The sequence below is a fragment of the Muntiacus reevesi genome, chromosome 8, assembly GCF_963930625.1.
Source record: "Muntiacus reevesi chromosome 8, mMunRee1.1, whole genome shotgun sequence".
Lineage (NCBI taxonomy): Eukaryota > Metazoa > Chordata > Mammalia > Artiodactyla > Cervidae > Muntiacus > Muntiacus reevesi.
The window spans coordinates 84,411,111-84,438,562 of NC_089256.1; the positions used below are offsets into that span (position 1 = coordinate 84,411,111).

At 41.1% G+C, this 27,452-nt stretch overlaps 1 protein-coding gene across 4 annotated transcripts; it reads right to left on the bottom strand.

Moving 5' to 3' along the window:
- Positions 1 to 97: 97 nt before the first annotated feature.
- On the bottom strand, positions 98 to 25,748 carry MFSD1 (major facilitator superfamily domain containing 1). 4 transcript variants are annotated; one of them, XM_065943409.1, is made up of 16 exons: positions 25,479 to 25,748; positions 23,080 to 23,132; positions 22,063 to 22,175; positions 20,441 to 20,483; positions 20,063 to 20,130; positions 17,721 to 17,829; positions 13,336 to 13,438; positions 11,194 to 11,292; positions 10,564 to 10,675; positions 9,172 to 9,228; positions 8,684 to 8,840; positions 7,389 to 7,486; positions 6,627 to 6,739; positions 4,216 to 4,263; positions 3,206 to 3,263; positions 98 to 813 (listed from the first exon to the last, which is right to left on the bottom strand). In XM_065943409.1, the coding sequence occupies exons 1-16, from the start codon at positions 25,648 to 25,650 to the stop codon at positions 810 to 812; spliced, it is 1,407 nt and encodes a 468-aa protein (XP_065799481.1). In that variant the 5' UTR covers positions 25,651 to 25,748; the 3' UTR covers positions 98 to 809. The 4 variants fall into 4 exon arrangements, with proteins under 4 accessions (XP_065799481.1, XP_065799483.1, XP_065799482.1 ...); XM_065943411.1 differs by lacking the exon at positions 6,627 to 6,739; XM_065943410.1 differs by lacking the exon at positions 98 to 813 and having other exon boundaries at positions 3,202 to 3,263.
- Positions 25,749 to 27,452: the final 1,704 nt, after the last annotated feature.

Consider the following 27,452-nt stretch of genomic DNA (forward strand, 5'->3'; position numbering starts at 1 on the left):
CTTAGATTTTCTTTTTATAGAAATAATTTTCCCCATAAATAAGAGTTACAATCAGTGTTTTAATGCTTTTTAAGTCAAAATTTAAAGACATCAAGTATTTCTTTTGCAGTGCTTTTATTTATTTGGGTAGATATACAATTACCATAATTTACAGTTACATAACTTTTAGTAATTAACTGGACTATAGGAAAAATCATACAGAAAGTTTGCACCACAAAATCATGTCCATAAGGGATTAGGGTTCTCAGTAACAGAGAAATAGAGAAGCTCAAAAAGGTCAGCAACCTCTCATAACTAAAGAGAGGAGAACAAAATCTGCTGTATGTGGAAATGAGACTTCATAAAACTATCTTTCAAATATCCCCTATTACAAAAGGGAATGCCTACTAAAATGCCATTATTTATTCCATATAAAACATCCTTTCTATTACTTCAAAAGCTTTTTTGCTTTACGATTTAAAAAAAAAAGCCATATCCTTAAGGTACATTTTGTGAAAATTATGTCAATACAATATTCAAAGATTTCCATTATTTACTGTCCTTACTCAAAATCACCTGCATGTACCAGGTGCAATTTTGTAAACTTCACCACAGATAAGCCTATTCCAAAGGAGAATTTTTCAGCAATACAGAAGACACAGTCCCCACAGTTATGCTTTAAAATAGTTATATTCAAAATATAAATATAAAATCTCTCCAGACTATTATTTTTCCTAATGACTAAACTCTAAATTAAAAAAAAAAAAAATGGAGGTTTTCAAACCAATGATGTATGCAGCCCATTCTCATGATACAGCCATTTAAACTTCTCATCTGAAAAACACAATATAATACATTATCAAAAAAGGGAGGGGAAAACCCCACAAAACCCCATCATTACAAAATCAAAACCATAACCACTATAAAAAACATGCAGTGTCAAGTATTAAGTTACACATTTTGCTGGATAATCTTTTCACTCCTCTTGACCATAAAAGCAACACAGGATCAATGTAGAAAATTCAGAAAATATAGAAAAGCGAAGAAAAAAAATAAACTCTTCTAATCCTACCATTCAAATGGAATTGGTAATATTTGGGGATTTTTCTTTCAGCCTTTTTCCCACTATATACAAGTAATGGATTTAAGAAATACATATGCCTGCATACTTTTTCCTGAATAAAATTAGGATATATTTGCATTTTTACCTTTTGTTTACTTATAGAGTATCTCTGACTTTAAAAATCCTTCTAAAACATGATTTTATCAACTATTTACAGAAGTAGAATTACTATGTTAAAAGGGAATTTGAGGGAGTTCCCTGGCAGTCCATTGGTTAAAACTCCACACTTTCACTGTTGAGGCCTTAGGTTCAATCCCTGGGTGGGGAACTAAGATCCCACAAGCCTCAAGGTGTGGCCAGAAAAAAAAGGAATTTGAGACAACCAAGAATCAATCTCCAGAAAACACAGCCTTGTTCTATCCTATTTCAGCCTACTCAAAATTCATAAAACTTATATGGTATATATTTACAAGTAAATTTTTTAAATCATAAAAAATTCAGTATCTAAAAAACTAGAAATAACAAGAAAAAGAATCATCAAAAGAAAGTATCTGCAAATAATATGACTGATAAGGGATTAGTCTGCATAATTTACAAACAGCTCATCATGCTCAACAGCATCAAAACAAACCCAATCAAAAAATGGGCAGAAGACCTAAACAGACATTTCTCCAAAGAAGACATACAGACGGCCATTAGGTACATGAAAAGATATTCAATAGCGATAATTATCAATAGCGATAATTATGAGAGAAATGCAAATCAAAAATACAATGAGACATCACCTCACACTGACCAGAATGGCTATCATCAAAAAACCCACAAACAATAAATACTGGGGAGGGTGTGGAGAGAAGGGAACCTCCTATACTACTGGTGAGAACGTAAATTGGTGTAGCCACTATGGAGATCAATATGGAGACACCTTAAAAAACTAAAAACAGAGCTACCATAGGACCCTGCAATCCCACTCCTGGGCATACATCCCGAGGAAAACAGGATCCCAAAGGATACATGCATCCCAATGAGCCCTGCAGCACTGTTTACAACAGCCAAGGCACGGAAGCCACCTAGATGTCCACTGACAGAGGGATGGATGAAGATGTGGTACATACACATGATGGAATATTACTCAGTCATTACAAGGAATGAAATAATGCCATCTGCAGCAACAAGGATGGAACTAGAGTGTGTCACGCTGAGTGAAGCAGGTCAGACAGAAAGAGAAGCACTGTATGACATCCCTTAAATGTGGAATCTAAAAAGAAATGATGCAAATGAGCGTACAGGACACAGAGAAACTCACAGACTTAGAATAACACACATGGCCGCTGGGGTGGGTGGGGACAGTTAGGGGGTTTGGGATGGACAGGTTCACACCGCTGTTTAGGATGGATAACCAACAAGGAGCTACTGTATGCCACCTCAAACTCTGCTCAGGGTTATGTGGCAGCCTGGATGAGGGGGTTTAACGGAGAACGGACGCTTGTGTATTTATGGCTGAGTCCCTTCACGGTTCACCCGAAACTATCACGACATCGCTAATTGGCTACATCCCAGGATAAAATAAAAAGTTCAAAAAAAATATAGAATCACTACTATGGTTCAGCACACACTCATGGAAAAAACTGATTGAACCTAAATTCCACACTATATACTTTAATCTGTTTCAAGTAAGAGAATACAGAATAGCATGTTAGTACCAGGAGGAAATAAAAGATTATCTTAACTAGTTTATCTCAACTAGATAATAAAAGATTATCTCAACCGTCACAAAGAGTCGGACAGCACTGCGCAACTGAACAACAACAATTAGTTAAGAAAAAGAAAAGACGAGAAAGAATGAAAGGGTAAGCCTAGCACAGGAAGTGAGGACAAAGCTCTCTCCTCCACTAAATTACAAATACTGCAGGCCTCTCTCTCTCTTCTCTCAGAAGTTAAAGCCCAACTTGCTTTTCATTCCCTTCATTTTATTTTAATCTTTGATATTCACCCTTAAAAATTTCTAAGACAAACAAGAATTATGTTACAGCAGTCCCAAAGATAATTGCTAGCTCTCAAAACTCAAGAGACTAATTTCTTAAAAGTCTAAACCCAATCTTGAAATAAACTGCTAATGCTTCAAGATTTTCAAAATAAAGACTTTTCTCTTTCAATACTTACTCTTCATGAGAAAGTTTCATTTCTTCCCTTTTTTTTGCAGAATAATTTAGGTTCCCACCTAAAATACATACAAGTTTGGAATTTTTTCAATGTAACTATCAGCAGTAAAATTCAAACATGCATGTGCCAATGTGCACATGTACATATACATCTTAAAGTAACAAAAAAGCTTTGAAAGGTGAGAAATAGTTTATCTCCTGAAAACTTCCTAAGGGGGGGAAAATGTTTTTTAAGAATCCTTATATGATACAAATAATCACTCCTTACTGTTAGCATTTTTTAAGAAATTTGGACTTATGTATATTGCTCAAGGTTTTGGGACACTGTACTATTAATAAGCAGTAAAAATTAAGAGACATTAAAAGAAATGACCTAAAATTATTTAAGCATCATATATAGTCATCCTTCTAAATACATGACAACCTTTAGGGGCAAGTCAGTCTAGAAAACTTAAAGGTAATACAAAAATTTTATTAAGGACAAAAAATAAAAGCAAATGAAAAAAATCTGAGTTTCTCATTCTGTTATCAAACACTTTCAACCTTAAAATGCAAACTTCAGCCATAAATGTGTTTACTTCTCATTTTTTAAAAATATAAGACACAAGCTGAAACGTCCTCACAGTTATACTTTAAAGTAAGTATACAGGAAAGACTTCAGGTTACTTTTTTTAAAGTCATACTTCTTTATGATAATATAAAAATAACATCTAACATGAAACTTAAACTGAAATGACCAGCAAGAACAGAACAACAATTTTAATAAATAAACGTGAAGGTCCAGAATACGTAATTATATGCTATGAAGGAAAATGTGTTTTAACACTATAAACAGAATGTCATTACATGAACTAAAGCACTGGCCTCTATAGGGGCATGGAGACAATCCAAGGGCCCCAAACAATTGTCCGCTGTGGCTGATATTTGGCAGAAAACAATAAAATTCTGTAAAGCAATTATCCTTCAATTAAAAAATAAATTAATTTTTTAAAATACCTCAACTTCTCTTACCTTGGGCATGATTCACCACGTAGAGTAAGACGACAGCTAAAAGTGACACTGGAAGTGAAAAAAACATAGGGTCCTTAAAAACATGTACTTTTCCCCAATGGTTCCTATGTAATCATAATTGCAACCCCATGGACTGTATGTCAGAGAAGGCAATGGCAACCCACTCCAGTGTTCTTGCCCGGAGAATCCCAGGGACGGGGGAGCCTGGTGGGCTGCCATCTATGGGGTCGCACGGAGTCGGACACAACTGAAGCGACTTAGCAGCAGCAGCAGCGGACTGTATGTAGCCCTCCTGGCTCATCTGTCCATGGGATTTCCCAGGCAAGAATGCTGGAATGGGTTGCCACTTTCTCCTCCATGAGATCTTCCCGACCCAGGGATCTGGAAGATGGGTGGATTCTTTACCATCTGAGCCACCAGACCAGGGAAGTCCATTAATTCATATACAGCCCACTATTTAAGAAGAAATAATGTATTTTTAAAATGTGATGTGCTAATTTTGAGATAACAAAATGCATTCAGGCTAATCATAGCAATCATCTGCAAATGCCACACTTTAAGTACAGTCTTTATTCCTATAAATGAAGTCAGATAAAATTATCAGTGGAGTATATCATTTTATTTATTTATTTTTCCATTTATTTTTATTAGTTGGAGGCTAATTACTTTCCAATATTGTAGTGGTTTTTGCCATACATTGACATGAATCAGCCATGGAGTTACATGTATTCCCCATCCCGATCGCCCCTCCCACCTCCCTCTCCACCCGATTCCTCTGGGTCTTCCCAGTGCACCAGGCCCGAGCACTTGACTCATGCATGCAATCTGGGCTGGTGACCTGTTTCACCATAGATAGTATACATGCTGTTCTTTCGAAACATCCCACCCTCACCTTCTCCCACAGAGTTCAAGTCTGTTCTGTACTTCTGTGTCTCTTTTTCTGTTTTGCATATAGGGTTATCATTACCATCTTTCTAAATTCCATATATATGTGTTAGTATGCTGTAATGTTCTTTATCTTTCTGGCTTACTTCACTCTGTATAATGGGCTCCAGTTTCATCCATCTCATTAGAACTGATTCAAATGAATTCTTTTTAACGGCTGAGTAATATTCCATGGTGCATATGTACCACAGCTTCCTTATTCATTCGTCTGCTGATGGGCATCTAAGTTGCTTCCATGTCCTGGCTATTATAAACAGTGCTGCGATGAACACTATGGAGTATATCGTTTTAAATACAGCTTACTGAAGTATAAAAGACATCTTGGTATGTTATGTGACATTTTCTTCAGATGAACACAATTTATGTGTAAGATGAACACATTAGTGGAAAAATACTGATTTATGTTTGCAGTTTTCAGCAGTTTCCTAATGCTTCCTATTTTTAACCAATGTATCATTAAATAAATGTTTTATTGGTAAAATTAAATAACAGGACTAACAATAAAAACAATTTAAAACAGACTAATGAATAAACCATGAGTGCTCAGCCCTAAGCCACACTAATGTCCACACCTTCACACCAGGGACATACTCAGGACCCTTCAAATGTTTCCACTCTAAAGGGGAAAGTGTTTTGCTTTTTAAAAACAAAACATTAAGTATTTATGAAACAGACAAGATGAGTATGGGATCTGGATGACTTATTCTGGGTAACTTTTTTCACGGAGAATGTTTTTAATGTTCATTCATGCTATAACATGTATCTGTACTACATTCTTCTTTGCACTGCAATTAAAAATATATAACATAACATTCACCATGAAAAAAACAAATATTTAGAACAGAATAGAAAGTAGATTCTATTGCTACCTTTATGGATAGGAATCTTCTGAAAAGTGCCAATGAATCTTCACAGAACTAAGAAGTCACTAGCTGGAATAGGAAGTTACCGTATAACACGGGAGCTCAGCCCCGTGCTCTGTGGGTTTGGGGGAAGGAGGTTCAAGAGGGAGCAGGCCTGTGTATACTTATGACTGCTTCACGCAGCTGCACGGGAGAAACCAACAAAACACTGTAAGACAGTTATCTCCAGTTAAAAATAATTTTAAAAACGGAGAGATCAAAAAATAATAATACCAAAAAAAAAATCACTAGCTGGGAAACAGATGCACAACCTAAGAATTAAGCAAATGTGAATGCAACACTTTAGGAATTTGGTTTTTAAAAGGGGGAAAGAGAACAATAAAAACCTAGAAGTATAAATGAGGACATGTGCATGCTAAGTCACTTCAGTCATGTGACTCTGCAACTGAATGGACTGTAGCCCGCCAGGCCCCTTCAGGTTCTTCTGTCCATGGGATTCTCCAGGCAAGAATACTGGAGCAGGTTGCCATCTCCTTCTCCAATAAACAAGGACATTCTGCCACATATTAGAAGAAGCTAAATGTTGCCAGGTGGCGCACTTACAGGAAACACAGGCAATGAAGAAAACTTCTAAAAACAAGTATCCCCGAGTATCCAAGATCATTCCAGCAATGATGGAAATGACCGCCAACCCAAGATTCTGAATGGACTGCATGCTACAATTTAAGAAAGTAAAAAAATATACATATCAATTCTAAAGTCAGCATACACAAAATAGCAAGTCACTATAAATAATCATATGAAAAAATAAAAAAATTTAAAAAAATAAATAAATAATCATATGAATAAACCACATATTATCAATGCTAAGAGATGTTTTCAATCAGAAATGATCTGATTAGATTTTTTTTTTCCCCATGACTGTTTCTACTACTTAACTTTAGGCTCACAGGTAAGGGAATCTGCCTCAGCACGGGCAGGATGAACGTGACACCTTCCTGCGGAATGAGACAAAGGGCTAAGTGAATGCCAACTACAGATGTGGTTCCCCGCTTTGGCCTTTTGCACCAGAGATGACAGGAACCCAGCGTCTCACTGAGAAGTCTACAGATAAACAGGCAGTAGGATGGTCAGCAAGCAATGCCCTCTTACGGGGTGTCTTATCGCCTGTTCTCCTGTTAGGGGCTTGGGGCATTTTTTTGCCACAATAATAACACAAATAGATTAATGGACTTTTCTGGTTATTTCCAGGTTCAGAGCTGTCCCAAAAGCCTGAAGATGACTAGATGCAAGAGACCTGGACTTGTATAAGATAATTAAATCGACACAGCAGGGAGAGACATTATATGACCCATGTGCACTTACAAGCCATATGCAGTTCCCAGCTGATGTTCAGGAACCACAAACGCCACCATTGGCCACAAGGCACAGGCAAGCAGTGAGTAGGAGAGTCCCAGGAGACACTATAGGAAGCAACGCAGAAAAAAGCAAAAAACTCACATTTACCAAAAGGTGATTTTCCTTTGATGCAGATTAGCAAGAGTGACATAATAACTAACACATGCATATCCACACAAATTGCATTACAAAGTAATTATGCTAAAAATTCACATTCAATACAGAAAGGTCCTGGCCCCTCACTAACAGTATTCCTCCAGTGACAAAATGCACCAAGTAAGAAAATAAAGCTAATTTGCAAAAAGTCATTACCAATGTCTTAGGCAAGCTAATGTCCCAGTATTCATTAGGAATTACAAATTAAGCAATCATGGTAACATCATGCCAGTAGCCTATTATCTTACCTCTGGGTCATCACCACCCATCTAGAGAGCCGGGCACAGAACCAATAACCACCACTGCTCGTTAAACATCACCTACTGCTAACTTTTTCTCCAATTAAAGGAGAAACTTTATGATTTAAGCTAAAATAAGATCACTCATCATTAATCCCTATCAAATTGGCAACAATTAAAACAATGCCAGTGTCCAACATAGCAAGGACGCTATTAATAAAAAAAACAAACACATTCATATATTACTGGTAAAGCTCTAAACGGGTAGAAAGTCATTACAGGAGAGGTTTCACAGCACCCATCAAGATGTCCGGTGTGCAAAACCTCTGCTCTGGCACTTCTACTTCTAGGAATCCATCCCACAGACTTCTCACCAAGGGCACAAATATATATATATTCACAATATTCTTTTATTAACAGGTAAGAAATACAGCACTTCAGCCTGTGGCCTTAAAAAATGACATTTCTGATGAACAGTAACAAAAACCTGATGAATTCATCATGACTCTTTGACCTATTAAGAGTCAGAGACACAAAGTGTAAAATCACGGATACTGGGCTAGATGACGGAATGACTTCTCTTAATGAAAAATACAGGGAACTAATAGGCATTTTGGCTTTTATATGACTATTTTATTTCAAACTCTCCATTAGCATTGAGAGTATTACGCAGCCAAATGAAATCAAAAAGACTTTATGTATTAATGACTATTATTTATATACTTTAAAAATAGTTATCCTGTGGAAACTGAACTCAAGTCACCGTTTTCCCCACTATCAGCGGCAGTGCGATCAGAAGAGCCGAGCGCGGCTCCTGGCACAGGCTGCAGAGCCCCCCGGGCCCCTCAGCGTCAGCAGCCACATTACCATAGCAATCCAGGGGTTCCACAGCGTGAAGGCCAGCATGATGTGGGAAGCAAGCGTGGTCACCACTGCGCACAAAACCCAGATGATGTTCTTTCCTGTTTTATCCACCAGAAGCCCAAATACTGGGGACATGGGAGCTGATATTACATATACGATACTGCCCAGAAAATACAAAAGATACTTAATCAAAGACATCACAGCAAAAAAAAAAAAAATCCCAAAGTCCTTAATTCTAAAATTCCTAGCTCATTTAACATTCTTCTAAAATGGTCATCAGTAAATAGAAATATAAAGAGATAAAAGTGATCCAAGACTTCGCTGGTTTTCCATTAATGCAAAGATGGCCATGTTCAGGATCAAGACCCAAGACAGACTTGGTTTCACACTGTAGACGTTAGCTCACTAAGTCTTTTCTGGCTCTAACACAGGGTTATAATGAAAGACCCACATTGAGCATACAGTAAGCATTTACAGAATTAATGGAATACCTGTTAATAGCACTGGCTGCCTGGGAGGAAAATCCAAATTTCTCTGTAAAGAAAACTCTAAAATAAAGAGAGAGAGGGGAAAAAAATATAAACCATTTAGAACTATTCTGTTTTTGTAAAAATAAAAGCAAAATAATACTGAATAAAATAGTCAACTTCTCCTTCTTTCTAAACTGTTTTCCCATCTTATTTGATATTCATCTTCGAGCAACTGGCTAAAGCTTTAGTATTTATGTAAGTACTTCAGCAACTAAATAAAATACACTGATGCCTAATTTTTCCTCTTTTATGTATATAGAAAACAATACACACAAATTTTCAGAAACCCAAATGTATTACTATATGAAATCAAGATGGCTTCTTTTCCTTAAAAGCAATACTTGATGAGTCCTTTGATAAATAATGTAAAAGGCTCCTCTCTCAAACCGTAGAATGAAAGACTGAATTTAAGGGTTGTAATTACAAAGATGCTCCTCCACAAACACACACACTGCTCTGTTTAAGTGACAGTGAAAGTCGCTCAGTCGTGTCTGACTCTTTGCAACCCCAGGGACTATACAGTCCACGGAACTCTCCAGGCCAGAATACTGGAGTGGGTAGCCTTTCCCTTCTCCAGGGGATCTTCCCAACCCAGGGATTGAACCCAGGTCTCCTGGATTGCAGGCAGATTCTTTACCAACTGAGCCACAAGGGAAGCCCACTCTGTTTAAGTAGGTGCCTACAAAAACACAAAGGAGGCAGGAGATAAAGCGAAGAATTTGATTTAAACCCTGAATTTGAGTCTGCTAGAACTGCAGTCCTAACAAATGGAGATGGGCCTTGTCACTATGAGCTAACACACTGTCTCCTTTCTCAGTAAGAGACTTCCTAACAAAACAATAAACAGGAAACAAAGAATCCAAATCCAAAATCAAGCACTGAAATAAATCAGTATTATGAATCAAAAACTGTAATTAGGTATTTCCTCAAAAACCTGATCCAAGTATTAAACCAATACTAAATCTTAAGCTACAGCTTCCTGGGTGGCTCAGTAGTAAAGAATCTGCCTGTCAATGCAGGAGATGCAAGAAAAGTGGGTTTTATCCCTGGGTCAGGACGATCCCCTGGAGGAGGGCATGGCAACCCACTCCAGGATTCTTGCCTGGAGAATCCCACTGTCAGAGGAGCCTGGCAGACTACAGTCCATGGGGTCGCAAGAGTCAGACACAGGTGAGTGACTGAGCAAACAAACCTCAAGCTAAGAAAAACAGTCATATCCCAGGAGGTAAAACAATTTCTATGAACATACTAACAACCAGAGAAGCAAAATTTACAGCTTAAAAATTTACACTTATATGATTAAATTCTCATTATAATTTAGCCAACAAAAATGGAAGGCTAGAAATTACTCACTTTCCAAGTCCAATGAAAGGGAAAATAGCAACATAATAGCAGACACAGATGATAAATATAAGCCACAGGGGCAAGGAGAAGTCCTTCACGTCAGTTAACTTGATCACTTCACCTGAGAGGAGAAAGGAGTAATGCTGTCAGTGCAACTCTGCATTTCTAAGTCAGGATTCTTTTTATCACCTGATTAACTTTTGCAATTCAGTTAAAAAAAAAAAACTTTTCTCAGTAAATTACTAGAATACAGCTTTGGGGATAATTTTAAAAGACAATAGAAAAATGTAAAATCTAGATTAGTATCTATCTTCTTCCTCTCCTCCAGGAACACTTATCATTTTGCAAATATACAAAGTACAATCAAGAAGGTAAATTCTGCCAAAACCACTTACAGGGGAAAAAAATGTATCCAAAACTTTAGACAAGTGGAAATAGATTTGGAAATAAAAGATTTAAATCGACTATACATTGATATAACTTTTTAAAAAGTGTAAGTGGAAGAAAAAGATTTAATAAACATGTATTATTAAGCCTCACTGGGTTTACAACATTACTATTAAGAACTTACCTCATTGTAAATTATCTCAAAAAGGCCATAATTCCCAAAAGCCTAAGTTTTCTTGCATTCAGACTAACCTGTTTTTCCTTGTTCTTTATGAAGGATTCGTTCTGCTCTCTGATCCAAGTAAGCAAGAGCCAAGGCACAGACAAGTGAAAGAATACATGTTATACCCCCTATAATGTAAGAGAGAGAGAGATTTTTTTAGAGAACCAAGCTGAAGGTTCCTAAAAGGCAGCACTTTATATTAACAGCAGAAAACTTAGCCATGGAAAGGGATGGCATCTGGATGCATATATGAAAAAAACTACAATTACTAAACCAGGACAGAAGGAAAGGAAGTGCAAATGGGAAGCACTCAACACATAACAGTTGCTATTACTGTATATTAATTATTTCCCAGTAGAAGGTTGGAGACTAGAAGGAAAAGGCTAAAACACACTAGTCTAGTCTTATAATCAGAATACAGATTAAAGAAAGCCGATGACCAGCTAGCAAATTAGTCCGAATTTCTTAATTCAGCCTAAGCTCCCATTATGGATGGATACCGGGGCAGGGGAATAGGATAGATTTGCAAAAGCAAAGTCTGACCTGTGATCAGCTCCTGTTCCTTCTGACTCCTTCCCAAGTCTAACCCCCGCCCCTTGGCAGGCCAAGGGCACCAGCCCTCCCACAGCACAGCCCTCTCACTCTCTCCTCCGTGCAGTTAGCATTACTCACCGAGGCTGACTCATATCATTAAAGTGAATCAGAACAGAGAGTGAAGAGAGTTTACGCTCCTCAAGATTTTAATAAAAAGAAGTTTAGTAAAGCTAATGAATCTTTAATTTGCTGATGCAATACGACATAATACGAAAGACTGCAGAGTCAGGAGACGTGGGTTCTGCTTCTGGCACTAACCAGCTGATTGATCTTGGGCAAGGAATTTAACCTCTCTGGGCTTCAATTTTCCCATCTGTAAAATAAGCAGCTTTGACTTGATGGCACAGATCTTTCCTGGCTCTAAAATTCTTTCAAATTTATTCTCGAATTCTCCATCATGGAGGGAACTAGAAAGAATACTGAAGAGCATTTGGAAGTAAGAAAAAGCTTTTGAGAGGCAAAGAATTTGAGAGGGAGGTGAAGAGAGGAGCGGTCTCTAGAAACAAGCTGCCTGTCTAGCATTACCTCTCACTATACCCCAGTTCCTGGGTTGGGAAGATCCCCTGGAAAAGGGATAGGCTGACCACTCCAGTATTCTTGGGCTTCCCTGGTGGCTCAGGTCATAAAGAATCTGCCTGCAATGAGGGAGAGCTGGATTCAATCCCTGGGTCAGGAAGATCCCCTGGAGGAGGATAGAGCAACCCATTCCAGCATTCTTGCCTGGAGAATCCCCATGGACAGAGGAGCCTGGCGGGGGCTACAGTCCGTGGGTTGCAAAGAGTCTGTGGACACAGCAGTCCCTTCACCATCCTGTACCAAGGAACTGTATGGAATAAAAGATGGCACAGAGCCTGCAGCTCGCCACCCACAAGTCTCCCCAGGGCTCTGCAAGCAGTCCTCCACACCCCACGGGGCTCAGTTAGACAAATTTACCGCACAGAGAAGCACAGCTGATGAGTCAAGAGCGTCTCATCCGCTTCTCACTGACCAGCTGGCAGCCAGCACGACCGAGCCTTAGCCACCAGCACTTGGGGCCAGAAGTGATCTATGTGGCTGAGTCACACAGCCACACTTTTACAGAAAACTAAGACGTGGAGGTTAACTTCCTTGTCCAAGATGAGTCAGGACCAGAATCCAGACTCTGGGCTCCCAACCTGCTAGGTTTCTAATCACATCCTATCACCTCTGACATCTACAAAATCGAAGTTTCATAAGCAGACTGACTTTGATTGAAGGGAACAATTCTCCCTTTTGCTACAGACTATTAATGACCACCTTACAGGGAGGTATAAACCCCCCGACTATTTTCAGATCTCACATATACTCTCATTTGCTCATTGCAACAACACTGAAGCACCCATGGGACAAGATCCTGATTTTAAGAAAGTGGAAATAAAAACACAAGTGGGATGAACGATGCTACTGTGTTCACTGTGTCTAATTAGGTCCAAGAACTCGTGAATTGTGCAGGCACAACTATAACCAAGTGGTCTAACCGGGGTTCCCCTCTCTGTCACACCACTTTGCGTAAGCAGCTTTCAGAAGAGACCAAAAACGGGACTTCAGGATTGACTAACCGATCATAAGTGTGACCCCAAGGGTTGTGTGACCAGCAGAACCCAGTGAAGCTTCAACCTTAGAATACAGCCATCCCATGAGGTTCATGTTTACTGTGCTTCCCTGGAAGACAAAAAACCATCATCATTTTCATTTGTATCTGTCCTGCTTGAAAAAAAAAAAAAAAGATGTGAGTAGCTTAGAGAAATAGGTATAATAGGGATCATTAAACAACAGATAATTTAAAAAAAAAACACTACAAGGAAAAATAACAACCTAAGATAAAGCCACAGCTAAGATTACTACACAAAACTGGCAATTTATAGAAAATGCTAGTATTCAGAACAGCACCGTACATCTAGAACTTCCTAGTAGCCCAAACAAAAATAAAACACAAGTTACAGAATTTACAGGGTACCCAAGACAATAACAAACTCTGGCTCAGAAAAAGCACAGCTTTTTCTGATAGTGACATCTGGGAAAAAATTCATCCTCTGATTGTCCTTGGCGTGGCGAGCTGTCGTGTCTGAGTCTCTGTGGCCCCAGGGACTGCAGCCTGCCAGGCTCCTCCGTCCATGGGATTTCCCAGGCAAGCTTACTGCAGTGGGCTGCCATTTCCTTTGCCAGCGGATCTTCCCGGCCCAGGGATTGAACCCGAGTCTCCTACAAGTCTCTTGCAACGCCGACTGATTCTTTACCACCGAGCTACCTGGGAAGCCCATATCAAATAGCAATACATGTTTCCTTCAAAAATAAGGAAAAAATAAAGCATGGAAGGAGAGTAGAAAGGGGTGGACGCCTTGCTGAGAATGTGACTGTGGATTGAGAACTTGAAGGAAGCCGTGGGGCCGCCCCGGGGAAAGCGCAGCACTCCAGATCGGAGACAGTCAGTGCCGTGGCCCCGAGAGGGAGGCCACCCGGCGTGCTCAAGGCCAGGGGCACAGAGTCTAGAGCAGTGTCGGCGAAGGAGAGACAGGAAGAGATGAGGTCCTCAGGGAGGAACTGGGGGGAAGGCAGGCTACTGGTAATCCAAGAACTTCTGGCTTTTCCTGTATGAGACCGGAAGCCACTGGGATCCTAAGTAGAGAACTGGTACAATCCCTACATTTTAGCAAACTCACTCTGGCGGCTATACTCAAAACCCCCTACAAGTGAGGATGACACAGGAGCCAGGACGTTGGCTGGGGGCTGCTGCCATAATGAAGAAGAGAGATGACGGTCTTGGACTGGGGAGACTGGGAGAGGACACAGTGAGAAGCGATCAGATTGCAGATACCCTCTGATGGTAAAACTGACGGGATTCGCTACTGGAAAACAGGCGGAGAGTTGAGCGAGTGGTAGGGAGTGGTTCCCAGTGACATCAGTTTTTTCCTGAGAAACTGGAAGAAAAGAACTGCTCACAACTGAAAAGGAGAAACCTTTAGCATGAGCTGGTTTGGGTGATGGGAGGTGGAACAGCAAGAGCTGGGCTCTGGCTGTGTTGAGTTTGATATGCCTACGAGACATCCACATGGAAATGTCAGTGAGAAAGCTACACATGAGGGATGGAATTCAAAGGAGAGGCCTGGACAATACAACTTCAGGAGCAAAGGTGTGCTATTTAAAACTTCAAAACCAGATAAGATTACCAAGGAAGTGAGTGTCAAAAGAAATGAGAAGGTGTCCAATGACCCAGCCCACATTACAGGTTGAGAAGACTGAGATGGACATAGCAGAAGAGGAAGCAAGAAGAAAACGATGAGGCTGTAGGGTCCTTGAAGCCAAGAGAAGAAATCAAGGAAGTGTTCTAAACACTACTGCTGAGATCAGACACTGGAGACTAAGAAACGAATGGGTCCTCAACCAGATTCTCACGGTAAAGGGCACAAATGGCCATTTCTCACAAAACAGTAGCCAGCACTACTCAGATGAGCATTAAGGTATAAATGAAGAGCTACCAGAAACTTCCCTCAATATCATCGAAAACACAAGCCTCTCAAAGACATGTTGTCTTAATAACCCTTTAAATCTAAAAATGCCTAACGTGACCTGGCTTAGCAAGTACTCAATAAATATTTCTCGAAATAAGGAAATTTTAAAAGTAACAAAGAAGAACCAAAAGGCTGCTGGACTTGCAACCCCCAGGCAAGGCATGAAAAACAGCAGAAGTGAGAAGTCCACTGCCTGAAGGGTAATGGTAATAGCCCAAGTATGTAAAATCAGACAAGCTCCCAACTCAGCCAACAGAAAAATCATGATGAGGTAAAGCCGGAACCTCCACGATCCTTCTGAGTAAGTGCAGAGACATAAAAAACACAAAAAGAGACTGAACCTCCATCTACCCCAGCAGCTCTGATGGGCTCCGCTGGTCTCACGCGTCTCACAGGGACCCTAAATACACCATCCGGACTAGAGCCAAGCCACCCTGGCTACTGCAGAGGAGGCTGCCTGAGATCTGCTTCACTCCACGTCCAGCTCAGGCCCCTTACCATCCGATAAGCCCTGCATCACAGAGGCCCCTGAGACACCTTTTGAGAAACTCAGGGCTCCTCTAGATGAAGGTGAATGGATTATTAACTAGTTTGTGACCACAAAGAAAAGAACCTGAAGATCACTAGTAACCACAGTGGCATCACTGAGAATGAGCCTTGCTCAACTGCTCCTATTCCCTTCTTCTAGGAGTTACTGGATGATGAGATCCACCAACTGCTATAGACAAGTCTTGATTTGCACAAGATACATTATGAAGCAGCCAGAATGTCTCTGTGGATAAAATTTAGAGAACGTGGAAAACGACACTAGTTATCAAAGGTAAAAAATTAAAGTACTACTTGGCTGTTTCCTATCCAACTGACAAAATGACTTTTAAAAAATAATAGCCTGCACTATCAAAGCTACAGTAAGAAGGATCCTCCCATATCCCAAAGACAGAGATAGAAACATCTCTGAAAAGATAAGGTGGAAATATGTCTCAACAGTTCTAAGAAACCCAAACAAACCCTCTGACTCAGTAATAATTCCATTCCGAGCAATCTAGCCTCAGGAAACAATCAGAGATACAGACAAGTTTTGGAGTGTCACTGCACAACAGCTATATTTATAATACTGCAAAACTAGAAAAAGCTCACGTGTACAAAAATTAGAAATGTTTTATATATATACAACACACATATGTGTAATATATTTCATAAGATGAAGCATTACATTAAAAATATTTCATTTGTACTGCATTTTTTTGTACTGGATTTCTTCCCTAAGACTATGTTCCAAGGATTTTCATGCCATTTTACAGTCTTTAAAATCTTGACTTTTTTTTTTTTTTTAAATCTTGACTTTTAATGGCAAGAATCTTTTTAAAAACCTCCATTCATAAAGAGTTCATGAGAAAAAAACCTAACAGGATTTGGGATGGCCAAAACACCTTCCAGGTTGAGTTTATAACAACATAATGTAGCTCTCCTGGGTACCCTTCTACCAGACCGCCTATCATGAAACACCGTGATCATTTCCAGGTTCCAAATGCTGGAAGGAGCATGACCACCCACAGTGAAGTCCAGAGAGGCAGGAGCACCACAGTCATGGAACTGAAACCCAGGCCACATGGTTTAGACAAGCACAGGAAATGAGTATGTCTGACCAAGACCTTCAGATCTGTCTATGTAGGCAAAATGCTAGTGCCTGACAGAGAAAATAAACACTCACTAGAAGGCAAAAGTCCAACAATCAGTAAAAGCTACTTGTGCAGGCAGATCTTGTCTCTATGGGAGACTGAGCTTCACTAAGTTAATTGCAGTTGGGACTTCCCTGGTAGTCCAGTGGCTAAGATTCCATGCTCCCAATGCAGGGGACCCAGGTTCAATCCCTGGCTGGGGAACTAAGATCCACGTGCTGCAACTTAGAGTTCACGTGCTGCAAGTAAAGAACCCATGGGCCACAACTAAGACCCAGAGCAGCCAAATAAACAAATAATAATAAAATAATGTATTTGGATGCTTTTTATAAAGTGACATGACTTTGAGAATTTGTTTAAAAAACAAAAAGTTAACTGTAGTAGATGAATGAGACCTTCTTATCACTAGAAATGTGCAAGCAGAGCCTGGATGACCATACATAAAGACTTTCACCGCAGTAATGCTGAAAATGGGTAAAGAAGTTAGAGAATAAAACCTCTGTGATCCATCTGTCCCAATGCTCAGAACCTCTAAACTATCGAATGCTCAATTAGCATTTGAAACTGCTTCCTCTTGGGTGAAATAAGATTAGAAATGCCTTCACTTAAAGGTAAATGGTACATTACGGTCTAGAAAAATATATGAAAAACCAAAACAACTTGTACACAAATATATTTCATCCTGTAATCTTTAAGACACAGTTACAAGAGTCAATCTTTTGCCTCGTATTTGGCTTTGTTATCTGTCATACTTACAATTCTTGCCATGCTAAGTTGGAGTCCAAACACCAAGTTTAACTCTTTGCCTTTAAACCAGCTTACAGCATATGTATTCTGGGCAACTGCTAAGGACTCCCCACCAATCCTAAAATAAGGAAAGAAAAGTCACAGTTTTTAAAAGAAATGTCATAGTTAGCAAGGCAGCAGGTGTAAAATTTTGACACTCCTCCCATCAAGAGGTAGTGTTTACGCCCCTCCTCTGAATCTAGATGGGCTTGTGATTGCTTCAACGAGTAGAAGGTGGTGGAGGTGGGGCTGGGATATAAAAGGGGGTATCTGCCTTTTCACTCAAACGCTCACACTTAGAACCCTGAGCCACTGTGTAAGGCGTCCAGCTACCCTGAGCCCCCCACACTATGAGAAAGCCAAGCCACACAGAGGGCCACAGCAGGTCCTCCAGTCGGCAGAGCCAGCCCTCGGGTCACCCCAGGCCAGGTCCAGACATCAGGTGCAGACACACCGTCCACACTGTACGCAGTCCAGACTTCTACCCACGAAGTCCACCCTGGACGGGTTGTTTTGTAACCAAGTAGATCTATGGGGCCTTCCTGGGACAGGCCTGTGCCCGTATCCTCTGCTGCAGCTCCTCTCTGAAGGACACAGATAATAGTATTTGGTACGAATTTCCTGAGTTGTGTTGCAGATGTGAAAACTGCTCCCACCAAAAGGAAGTACGCGATGACCAGGAGCACACAGCCCGGGAGCTTAAGTCCGGGAGCCGAAGGACTGACACAGCTAACCCCTGTGACACCACCCTACTGCCTCCCGTCATCACCGCCCATCATCAGCCAGTAACAGCATTGCACACGAGCTGATCAGGTACCCTGAGACATCCCCGCTTCGTCTGTCTTTCAAAATGCTTTGCCAAAACCCTTCCAGGAGCATGAAGCTTTTGAGGGCATGAGCCACCTCGTCTCCTTGCATAGCCCTGCAGTATACCTTTCTCTGCTCTAAACGCCTACATTTCACTGTACCTCACTGGGCATCAGGCACACAAACCTGCATTCATAGTTTTACACTGCTTAGTACAGGTAATTTAACATACTGCGATGACAACCCTGCCTGGCAATAAAAGGAGTTTGAGCTACCACATCACCATCTACGCTGTATAAAGTGCTCATCCGGGAAGAGTGGTCCATACTTTGTGAAAACACACAGATTCACACTTTTTAGGCCAGTATCTTCCATATTTGACATTCTCCTACTTTCCAGATTTTAATTTTCCTTCTGCAGGTTCTAAATATTGACCTTCAGGTAAGAGATTCCTCTTCTCTGCATTCAAACACTGAGTCCTCCTCACCACTGTCCTCATCTAAAAATATTTCCCCGCTTCTACGAATCCAAATCCTATATGGATGGCCATTTCTGATCACACATCTACCTCTGAGTCCCTTTCACATTTTAATAAACCGTTTTTCCCTTCTCCCTCACTTAGACCACTTTTGGGAATGTGTCACCTATGGCTACAGGTCCCTGGTACCTGTAAAAAGCATAAGTTAGGTTGTCTGCATCCCTCCAGGCAGGAAGCCCAAGGCTGAATTGAGAATGAGCTTACAGAACAGACACTGAAATTCATTAAGAGCTATTGGTCTTTTAGTAATCTGCTCATTAAAGTCTTTTCAACATGATTCAAAAGGACCTACACATTATCCATCAAGAAACAGCAAAATGTACATTAATCACCAAGCTAGAAATTGATGGTCTACACTTTTCCACATGATGTTTAAATCACAGTCTTCAACACAACAGAAAAGCAAAACACCTAAGAAAAACATCATCTCTGGAAAACTATTTAATATTCAAAGCCTATACAGAGTTAACTGTCACCACTCAAAATTCTTGCTTACTGTAAAGGAAAATTAAGACAACAATTGAGCAGTTGTGTGTGTATATACACACACAGACACACAGACACACACACATATAGAAAGAGAGAGAGAAAAAGAGAGAGATAGATTTCAAGAATTTGAAGTAATTCTCCAGAAGACACAATAACATATTTTGGCAAATCTTTAATAAATTGATAAATGAACACTAAAACAGCAACGTGTGCATGTGCTAAGTCGCTCAGTTGTGTCCAACACTTTGCTCCATGGACTACAACCCACCAGGCTCCTCTGCCCATGCAATTTTCCAGGCAAGAATACTGGAGTGGGTTGCCATTTCCTCCTCCAGAGGATCATCCCCACCCAGGGACCAAACCCATATCTCCTGCAATTCTCCTACACTGCAGGTAGATTCTTTCTTTACCACTGAGCCCCCTGGGAAGCCCCCCAAACAGTAATATGTTAAGACAAATGAAATTATGCATAACTTACCCAAACACAAACCTTCCCAATTCCATCAGCCAAAAAGCATTAAATATTCCACCCAGGGCAAAAACCACCTATAACATGGAATATAATGTAGGATCAATGAAAAAGAAAATTAAAATTCAAGGAATCCAAAATAAGTAACATATGATGAAACACAACTTCTACAATGATTTTAGTGTTTCCTCTTAGTAAATCTGTGAAATTTAAGTATCAGTGTTCATCTGTCTTGAAGCTTAAAATGGACTGTGCATTATGTCACATGGGCATTTGTGAACTCTGCTTAATTAAGTTAGGCTTTCACCAAATACATCCGTGCTGATGGAAGTAGACAAGTATTCAAGAGACAGCGTCCACAGTGAATCAGGGAACAATTTGTCTTACCTGCCCAATGCAAACAAAACAACTAAAAATAATGGTGCCCCATCTGTTAGAAAAAGAGAAAGAAAGTGAATTAAGAGTTTATCACCAAATCCTTCAGTAATAATTCACTTTGGATTTCTTGGACTCCTCTGCATTCCCTCCAAAGGAAGAAAAATGAGGTTCTGGTTGGCCTCTGAAATCAGCAGCTTTCCAAGGCTGAATGCTAATCCATAGAGGTCTCTAATCCCAAAGGGATTCCAGAGGCTTTGGTAAGGGCATGTCTGTTTAAGCCATTATCATCTCTTCAACAAAACTTGTTAAATAATCTTCAAGAAGTTCCCAGGGTTCCCATTTAAAAATGGACATTCCTCACAAATTTTTATTGAGTTTAGGGTTGATTCCAAGGAATTCTATTAAATAATTTTAAGTGGTCTTAATTCTGTATGCTGCTGCTGCTAAGTCGCTTCAGTCGTGTCCGACTCTGTGCGACCCCATAGACGGCAGCCCACCAGGCTCCATCGTCTATGGGATTTTCCAGGCAAGAGTACTGAAGTGGGTTGCCATTGCCTTCTCAGCTAATTCTGTATAACCAAAAGCTATTTTTAAAAGGAAAAACAGGGACCATGAGAAATGATATAAATCTGCTTACTCTAACATTCCACACTCTGAATAGCTCATTAATGTTTCCCAAGAGTAATAAAATACCAGTATTAGGAGAGTCATTAAAGATTATATGAGTAAACCATCCTTCTGAAATCCCAGTCCCTCCAAAAATCCTTGTGCAATGGTCATACCACAGTCTACTGAAAGTTTTCCCAAAACAACTCATGATCAAGCAAAATCTTCATCACATATAAATGGCATCTGTTTCCTTCAAGTTCAAGTGAATTCTACCCCTTTAGACCAACCAAATGAAAGTCCTCCTTATACACTCATCAAAGTGTTTAAGTTAGTCCCCAAGCTTAAACACATATAGTTTCTTCAATTCTTTTTCAGCACACATGGCTGGAAAGCACATGGCCATTTTATTTTGCCCTCTGCCTTCTGAAAATGCTCCAGACTACATCCATCCTAAAGTCTCCATGAACAGCACATCATCCTCAGGATGAAAACTGACAGAGCTAATAATGTGAGGCCTTCCTCAGCATCTAACTGGAGTGGTCACAGAAAGTTTAATGCCTAAAGAAAGGCAGAAGAGAAAATCTCACTGGGGCTGGGAGAGGTAAACAGTAAATACATGCCAAATACTGTGCATCCACCTCCCTCAATCCTTATAACCACCGTGCAAGGCAGGAAATACTATCCATATTTTACCAGTGAGGAAACTGAGGCTCAGGAAGCTAGGAACAGATCAGAAGAACTAAGAAGCTGAGAAAGTGGCAGCAACAGAAATCAGAACCTGGCTTGCTGATTCCAAGTGAGGGCATAATTTACCTTTAGATAACTGAGTTTCCATACACCATTACCAGCATTTAACTGAAATACCAACCAAGTTTCAAAAACCAAAATCACACACACACACAAATGCAGGTTAACACACTCAATACACAAGTTTACTCAGTTCTTTCTAGAAATACTTAATCTAGTCTTGTGCTTTCTTAATAATCATATTTACCAGTAAGTGAGATTTTCCCCAAGCTTACCGTATTCCAAATACTCGGTCTATCAAAAAGCCACCAAAGAAACACAGAACTACGTTGGGCCAAGAATACCAGGCATACAGCAGCATGAACCTCGTGGTATTCACCTGCATATCCTACATGGGAAGAAAACAAGACGATTTTTTTCAAAGCAGTTAAAGTGTAGCAACTGACAATCAAAACATTCTTTCTGGTAGTGGAGGCATTTCTTAATCATTTACTGTCACTATCAGCTTTGGCCTCTACCTCCAGAAAAATGGTCACACCTGGGAACTTCTTGAGTCTGCAGCCATTTCCGAGGCTTCATGGAGTTCAGCATCCATCAGCTCTTGCACTAGGGGGATCACTTCTGCCTACCTCTGCCTGTGTCTTCTGCACTTCCATTCCCTGTGTATTACCTGCGTGGGGCTTCACCCACATGAAAAAGGACAATCTTTAGCATGTCCTTTCCTCCTACCTCACTTATTCTTGGTCTTTCTCATTCATTTTAGAATGTGAAGGGCCAATCTGTGTATTTCCTCCTATCCAAAGATAAAAAAAAAAAAAAAAACTTACAAAGGGAAAAAAAAAATCTAAATACATAGGAAACTGTAAATATCAAAAATACTGACATGGACAATCCTCTGCCATCAGTATCCACATTTTAAAAATGAAATAACAATTAACATATTTAAGAAAGCAAAATACTCTCCTACCAAATCATCTGTCATTCTGATGATTACACAGTGGGAGAGAGAAATGCCAACAAAAATTCACAATACCTTCTGGGTTGCACTGTGGAAATAGTAGTTATTTATCTAAGGTATGAAACAATATCAAGTCATAAGTGCCATAAATGAATTCTCTGTGGCCACTCATTCCAAGTCAAGAATACTCCTTGCCCTCACAGATTTGGTGACAACAGATGTTCAAATGGATTCATTAGACAATGTTTCGGACCATGCAATCTGAGAGTTGATGCTTCAGCAATGTATCTGCTCCAGAGCCAACAAAAGAAACACAGTTGAAAAGTCAACTTACCCGTTTAACTTGAATCTGAAGGGCAGCAGGATTATCATAGCAAAAGTAGCTGCCTAGAAAATGGAAAAGCAAATTTCTTTTTAGTAATACTTTCCATATAAAAGTTTCAAGTTGCAATTACTACTCCAATGGTGATTTGCAATGCTTATACTAGGGACTAAAGGAAACTGGAAACTCAAAAAAAAAAAAAAAAAAAAAAAAGACAGACACTGGAAACTCTTTTGGACTGCTTTCTTGTCCATTAAGACTTTCTAAGTTGCAGCCAAATAACCCAGAGAAAACATACCAAGTTATTTACAAATTATTAACCTGCATACCAGAGGAGGCAATGGCACCCCACTCCAGTACTCTTGCCTGGAAAATCCCATGGACCGAGGAGCCTGGTAGGCTGCGGTCCACGGGGTCACTAAGAGTCGGACATGACTGAGCAACTTCACTTTCACTTTTCACTTTCATGCATTGGAGAAGGAAATGGCAACCCACTCCAGTGTTCTCGCCTGGAGAATCCCAGGGACGGGGAAGCCCGACGGGCTGCCGTCTATGGGGTCGCACACAGTCGGACACGACTGAAGTGACTTAGCCTCAGTAGCAGCCAGCAAACACAGCAAATACTGGGAACCTGGATTAAGAAGTTAATCAACAACTGTTTTTCCACCTTGAAAATGAAAGTCGCTCAGCTGTGTCTGACTCTTTGCCACCCCATGGACTACACAGCCCATGGAGTTCTCCAGGCCAGAATGTTGGGAGTGGGTTGCCATTCCCTTCTACAGCGGATCTTCCCAACCCAGGGATCAAACCCAGGTCTCCCACATTGCAGGCGGATTCTTTACCAGATGAGCCCTAGGGAAGTTGTTTTCCACCTTACTTTCATCCTGTTTCCTATGTCTATTGTTTTATTAGCATCTTCATGAAACAGCTATATTTTCCTTAAAGCTACCGACACACACACACACACACACACACATGAAAAATGTCAAAAACATCCTCAGCAGTTTCCTAGTAATGTTACCTAAAGCCACCACTTGAGCACACAGGAATGGAGTTTAACTACTCTGACTAGATCTGTTTTCAAAATAAGAATTCTAATTCCACAAACAGTATATCCAAGATCAAATAACTCAGGAAATACACAGCCAGGAATGAAGAAAAATAAAATAGAGTTCTAAAAGGTTAAATTAAAACATAGTAACATCTTCTGGAGGGTCAGAAAGAAAGAAGTGGAGAGAGGTCAGACTTTTTACAGTAATAAAATCGACAGAGTTTTGATAGGCCACGAGATAATGTTGCCTCTGTTTCTCCACTAACTCTGTCTAGAAGTATACATGAGAAGCCACCAGTTCAAAAGAAATAAAATTGTCATTAGAAAAGTTATGACTCTGGCTTCTGAAACCCACTAAAGGTAAACATAAAAATCACTAAAAATAAATTGTTAAAGTAGGGGCAATTTTAAGTGTCTTGTGTTGTTCTTGATTTTTTGTTCCTAAACTCAGAACTTTATGAATCCTGCTTTAATGGCTGTAAGGAATATCAATGTCAGGCTTCAAAGTTAATGAATGGGCACCATCTTTCCACAAAGTGAGAAGAGAGGGAACAAAAAGAGATGCAAAGAAACTAAAGCCCAAAGCAGCCTCCATGCCTACTTATATATTCCAGCAGTAGATAAAGGTATCCACCATAAACCTGTTGATTACACCAATCCAGCGAGTCCGCGAAAAATACATTATTACTTTCACACCAAGCTGATACTGACATAGAATGTTACTGGAAAAAATTAGTTGCTGGGACATAATAAGCAGATATTTTTAAAAAATTATCTCCAGAAACTGCTTTCAGTCACCAAATTTCGTAACAGAAACCAAACAGCACAAGTCCAGTCCAGTATGATTGCTTCACATTAGCAGAGCGGAGGAGTACAAGAATACATCTACCCACTGAAGCAATCAACAAGACACACTCATACGTTTTACCAAAGAGGAAGAGAAACATAAACGACTGCCAACGAATACCTCAATCAAAAAAATTTAAATATTCTTTAAATACTTTAAAGTATATTTGGAGGCTTCTTTGGAGGAGGGGATTACATCTTTCTCAATTCCCTCTAAACAAAGTGTCATGAGAGGAACCTTGACATCTAGGGATTCTCTCATATCTAAAGCCCAAGAAGGCAAATTGCTAGCTTTTGGAACTTCTTGCAAGAGCAAATGAGTGGGACAAAAGTCACTCAGCTCAGTCCCCTGACCCCCCACCTTCGGGACACTGAATAGCCTGCAACAGGGCTGAATGGGGGTCGTGAAGGTGGGGGAAAAAGGGGGCGGGAGGACCTTGGAGCTCAACGCAACTCCGAGACAGTCTGGAATTCCTTGATTTCCAGTCCCACCCCACCAGGCCGGCCGGCTCACCGAAGCCAAGTAAGCACATCAGGAATAGTACCACAAGCCGGTGCGCTAGGCGACTGGGGTCGCAGAGGGCCTGCAGCGCCCCGGAGGCAGCAGGGGTGGCCCGGCTGTCTCTGCCCGCCTCGTCCGAGCCGCCTGGCAGCAGCGCCCTCGCTTCCTCCTCCTCTTCCTCCATCGAGCCCGCGGGAGACCGAGAGATGACAGCTAGTGCAACTCCAGGAGGAAGCCGCTGCCGGAGCCCAGGGCAAGCCGTGCTCACGTGACGGCAGCCGCTCACGTGACGCCGCGGCAGGTCGCGCGGGGCTACGCTCATGTGAGTGGGCGTGGCCACTCGGTGGGCCGGGCCGGCGGGCCGCCGCGGGTAACGGCTGCCTGAGGTTTTCACCCGGAAGTTTCTAGGCGGGGCGCCTCTACCCTTCCTCTGCCGACCGCGCTGTCCTCTCGTTTCCTGCCTTGCTCCGGCTGCCGACTCCGCGCCGCTCCTCCGGAGAAAGTGCGGGCCTCCGCTCCGGCCCGACGCCAGGCTCCTCCTGCGCGATCCCACCTGCGCGGAGGAGGCGAGAACGCGCGCAGCGCCCTCGCAGCGTTGCTCTCCGCAGCCTTTTTGGCTGCTCTTAATAACACACAGTTAAAAAAAATAAATAACACACAGTTGGTTGAGCACCTTATGATGTGTCAAGTTACGTCTCAGGCACTGGGAAAGCTAAGTGGGATGTGACAAGCTCTCGGACCTCAGAGAGTTCACAGTTTAGTTGGAGAGAGCGACTGACTGATACCTTAGAGAACAGTGTGGTGAATGAATGAGCCCTGAATTCTAGCGCAATGCCTGGGAAAGGCGTTTGGGAAACGGAGAGTACCGTTTAACCAGCTGTAGGGGAAAGTGACGGCGGAGGAGATGTGGAGTAGTACTAAAGATCCTTGAAGTTCATACCTGAACTAGAATTAAGAATGAGTCAGTCTTGGTTCTTTATGAAGGGGTGGGTAATAGAGGTGAGGGGAGCGTTATGGATAATAAAGATGCAAGTATGAAACAACTGAGTGTGTGTGTGTGTGTGTGTGTGTGTGTGTGTGTGTGTGTGTGTGAGTGAATTGATCTGGGAACGAGAGAGGGAACTCCAGAGTAGAAACATAGAAGCTTGTTTCATGAGGAGTCATGCAAGGTAGAAATTTCTAGCAGAGCAGCAAGGACGCCAGACCTGTGGTGGTGCCAAGCTTCATGACAGAACTCTTGAGGGTGACAAAGCTAGAGGTTGAATAACAATGAGGATTACTAGATATTAGGAAGATTAGAGGTGATGAGGGCTTATCCTGGGGAAATAGGGATGGAGCAAGGGAAACGGGCTTCCCAGGTGGCGCTAGTGGTAAAGCACCGGCCTGCCACTGCAGGAAACAGAAGGGACGTGAAATCGATCCCTGGGTTGGGAAGATCCCCTGGCGGAGTGCTTGGCAAACCACTCCATTAAATATTCTTCCCTGGAGAATTCCATGGATAGAGGCAGCAGGTGGGCTGCAGTCCATAGAGTCGAAAAGCGTCAGACAGGACTGAAGCAACTTGTCTGCAGGCAAGGAAAACAGATGAAGTGTTTCACAGGTGAAATGGATGACTTTGTGAATAATAGCTTATGAGGTCTGAGAGAAAGGCTGGACTTGAGAACCTCTCCCAGGTTTCTAGCGTGTTCTCCCCAGTACAGATCAGAATACAGGGAGAGGAGAATGAGGGAGGATGCCAGAGAAGAGAGATCAGATTGGAACATGTTGCCTTTGAGATGTCTGCACAAGATGACTCCACCTTCCACCTCCCATTCTCCAGCTCCGAAGGAGGAGCCCGCAGCCTAATAAAGCTGTCTTGCCAAGATTATTAACAATGCTGTCTTCCCAATCTCAGTGGTCACTTCTCTCCCTATCTTACTCCACTTCTCAACATCAGTTGATGCAGTTGACAGCCCCTTCTTCATGGCTCCCTTGACGTACTCTTGC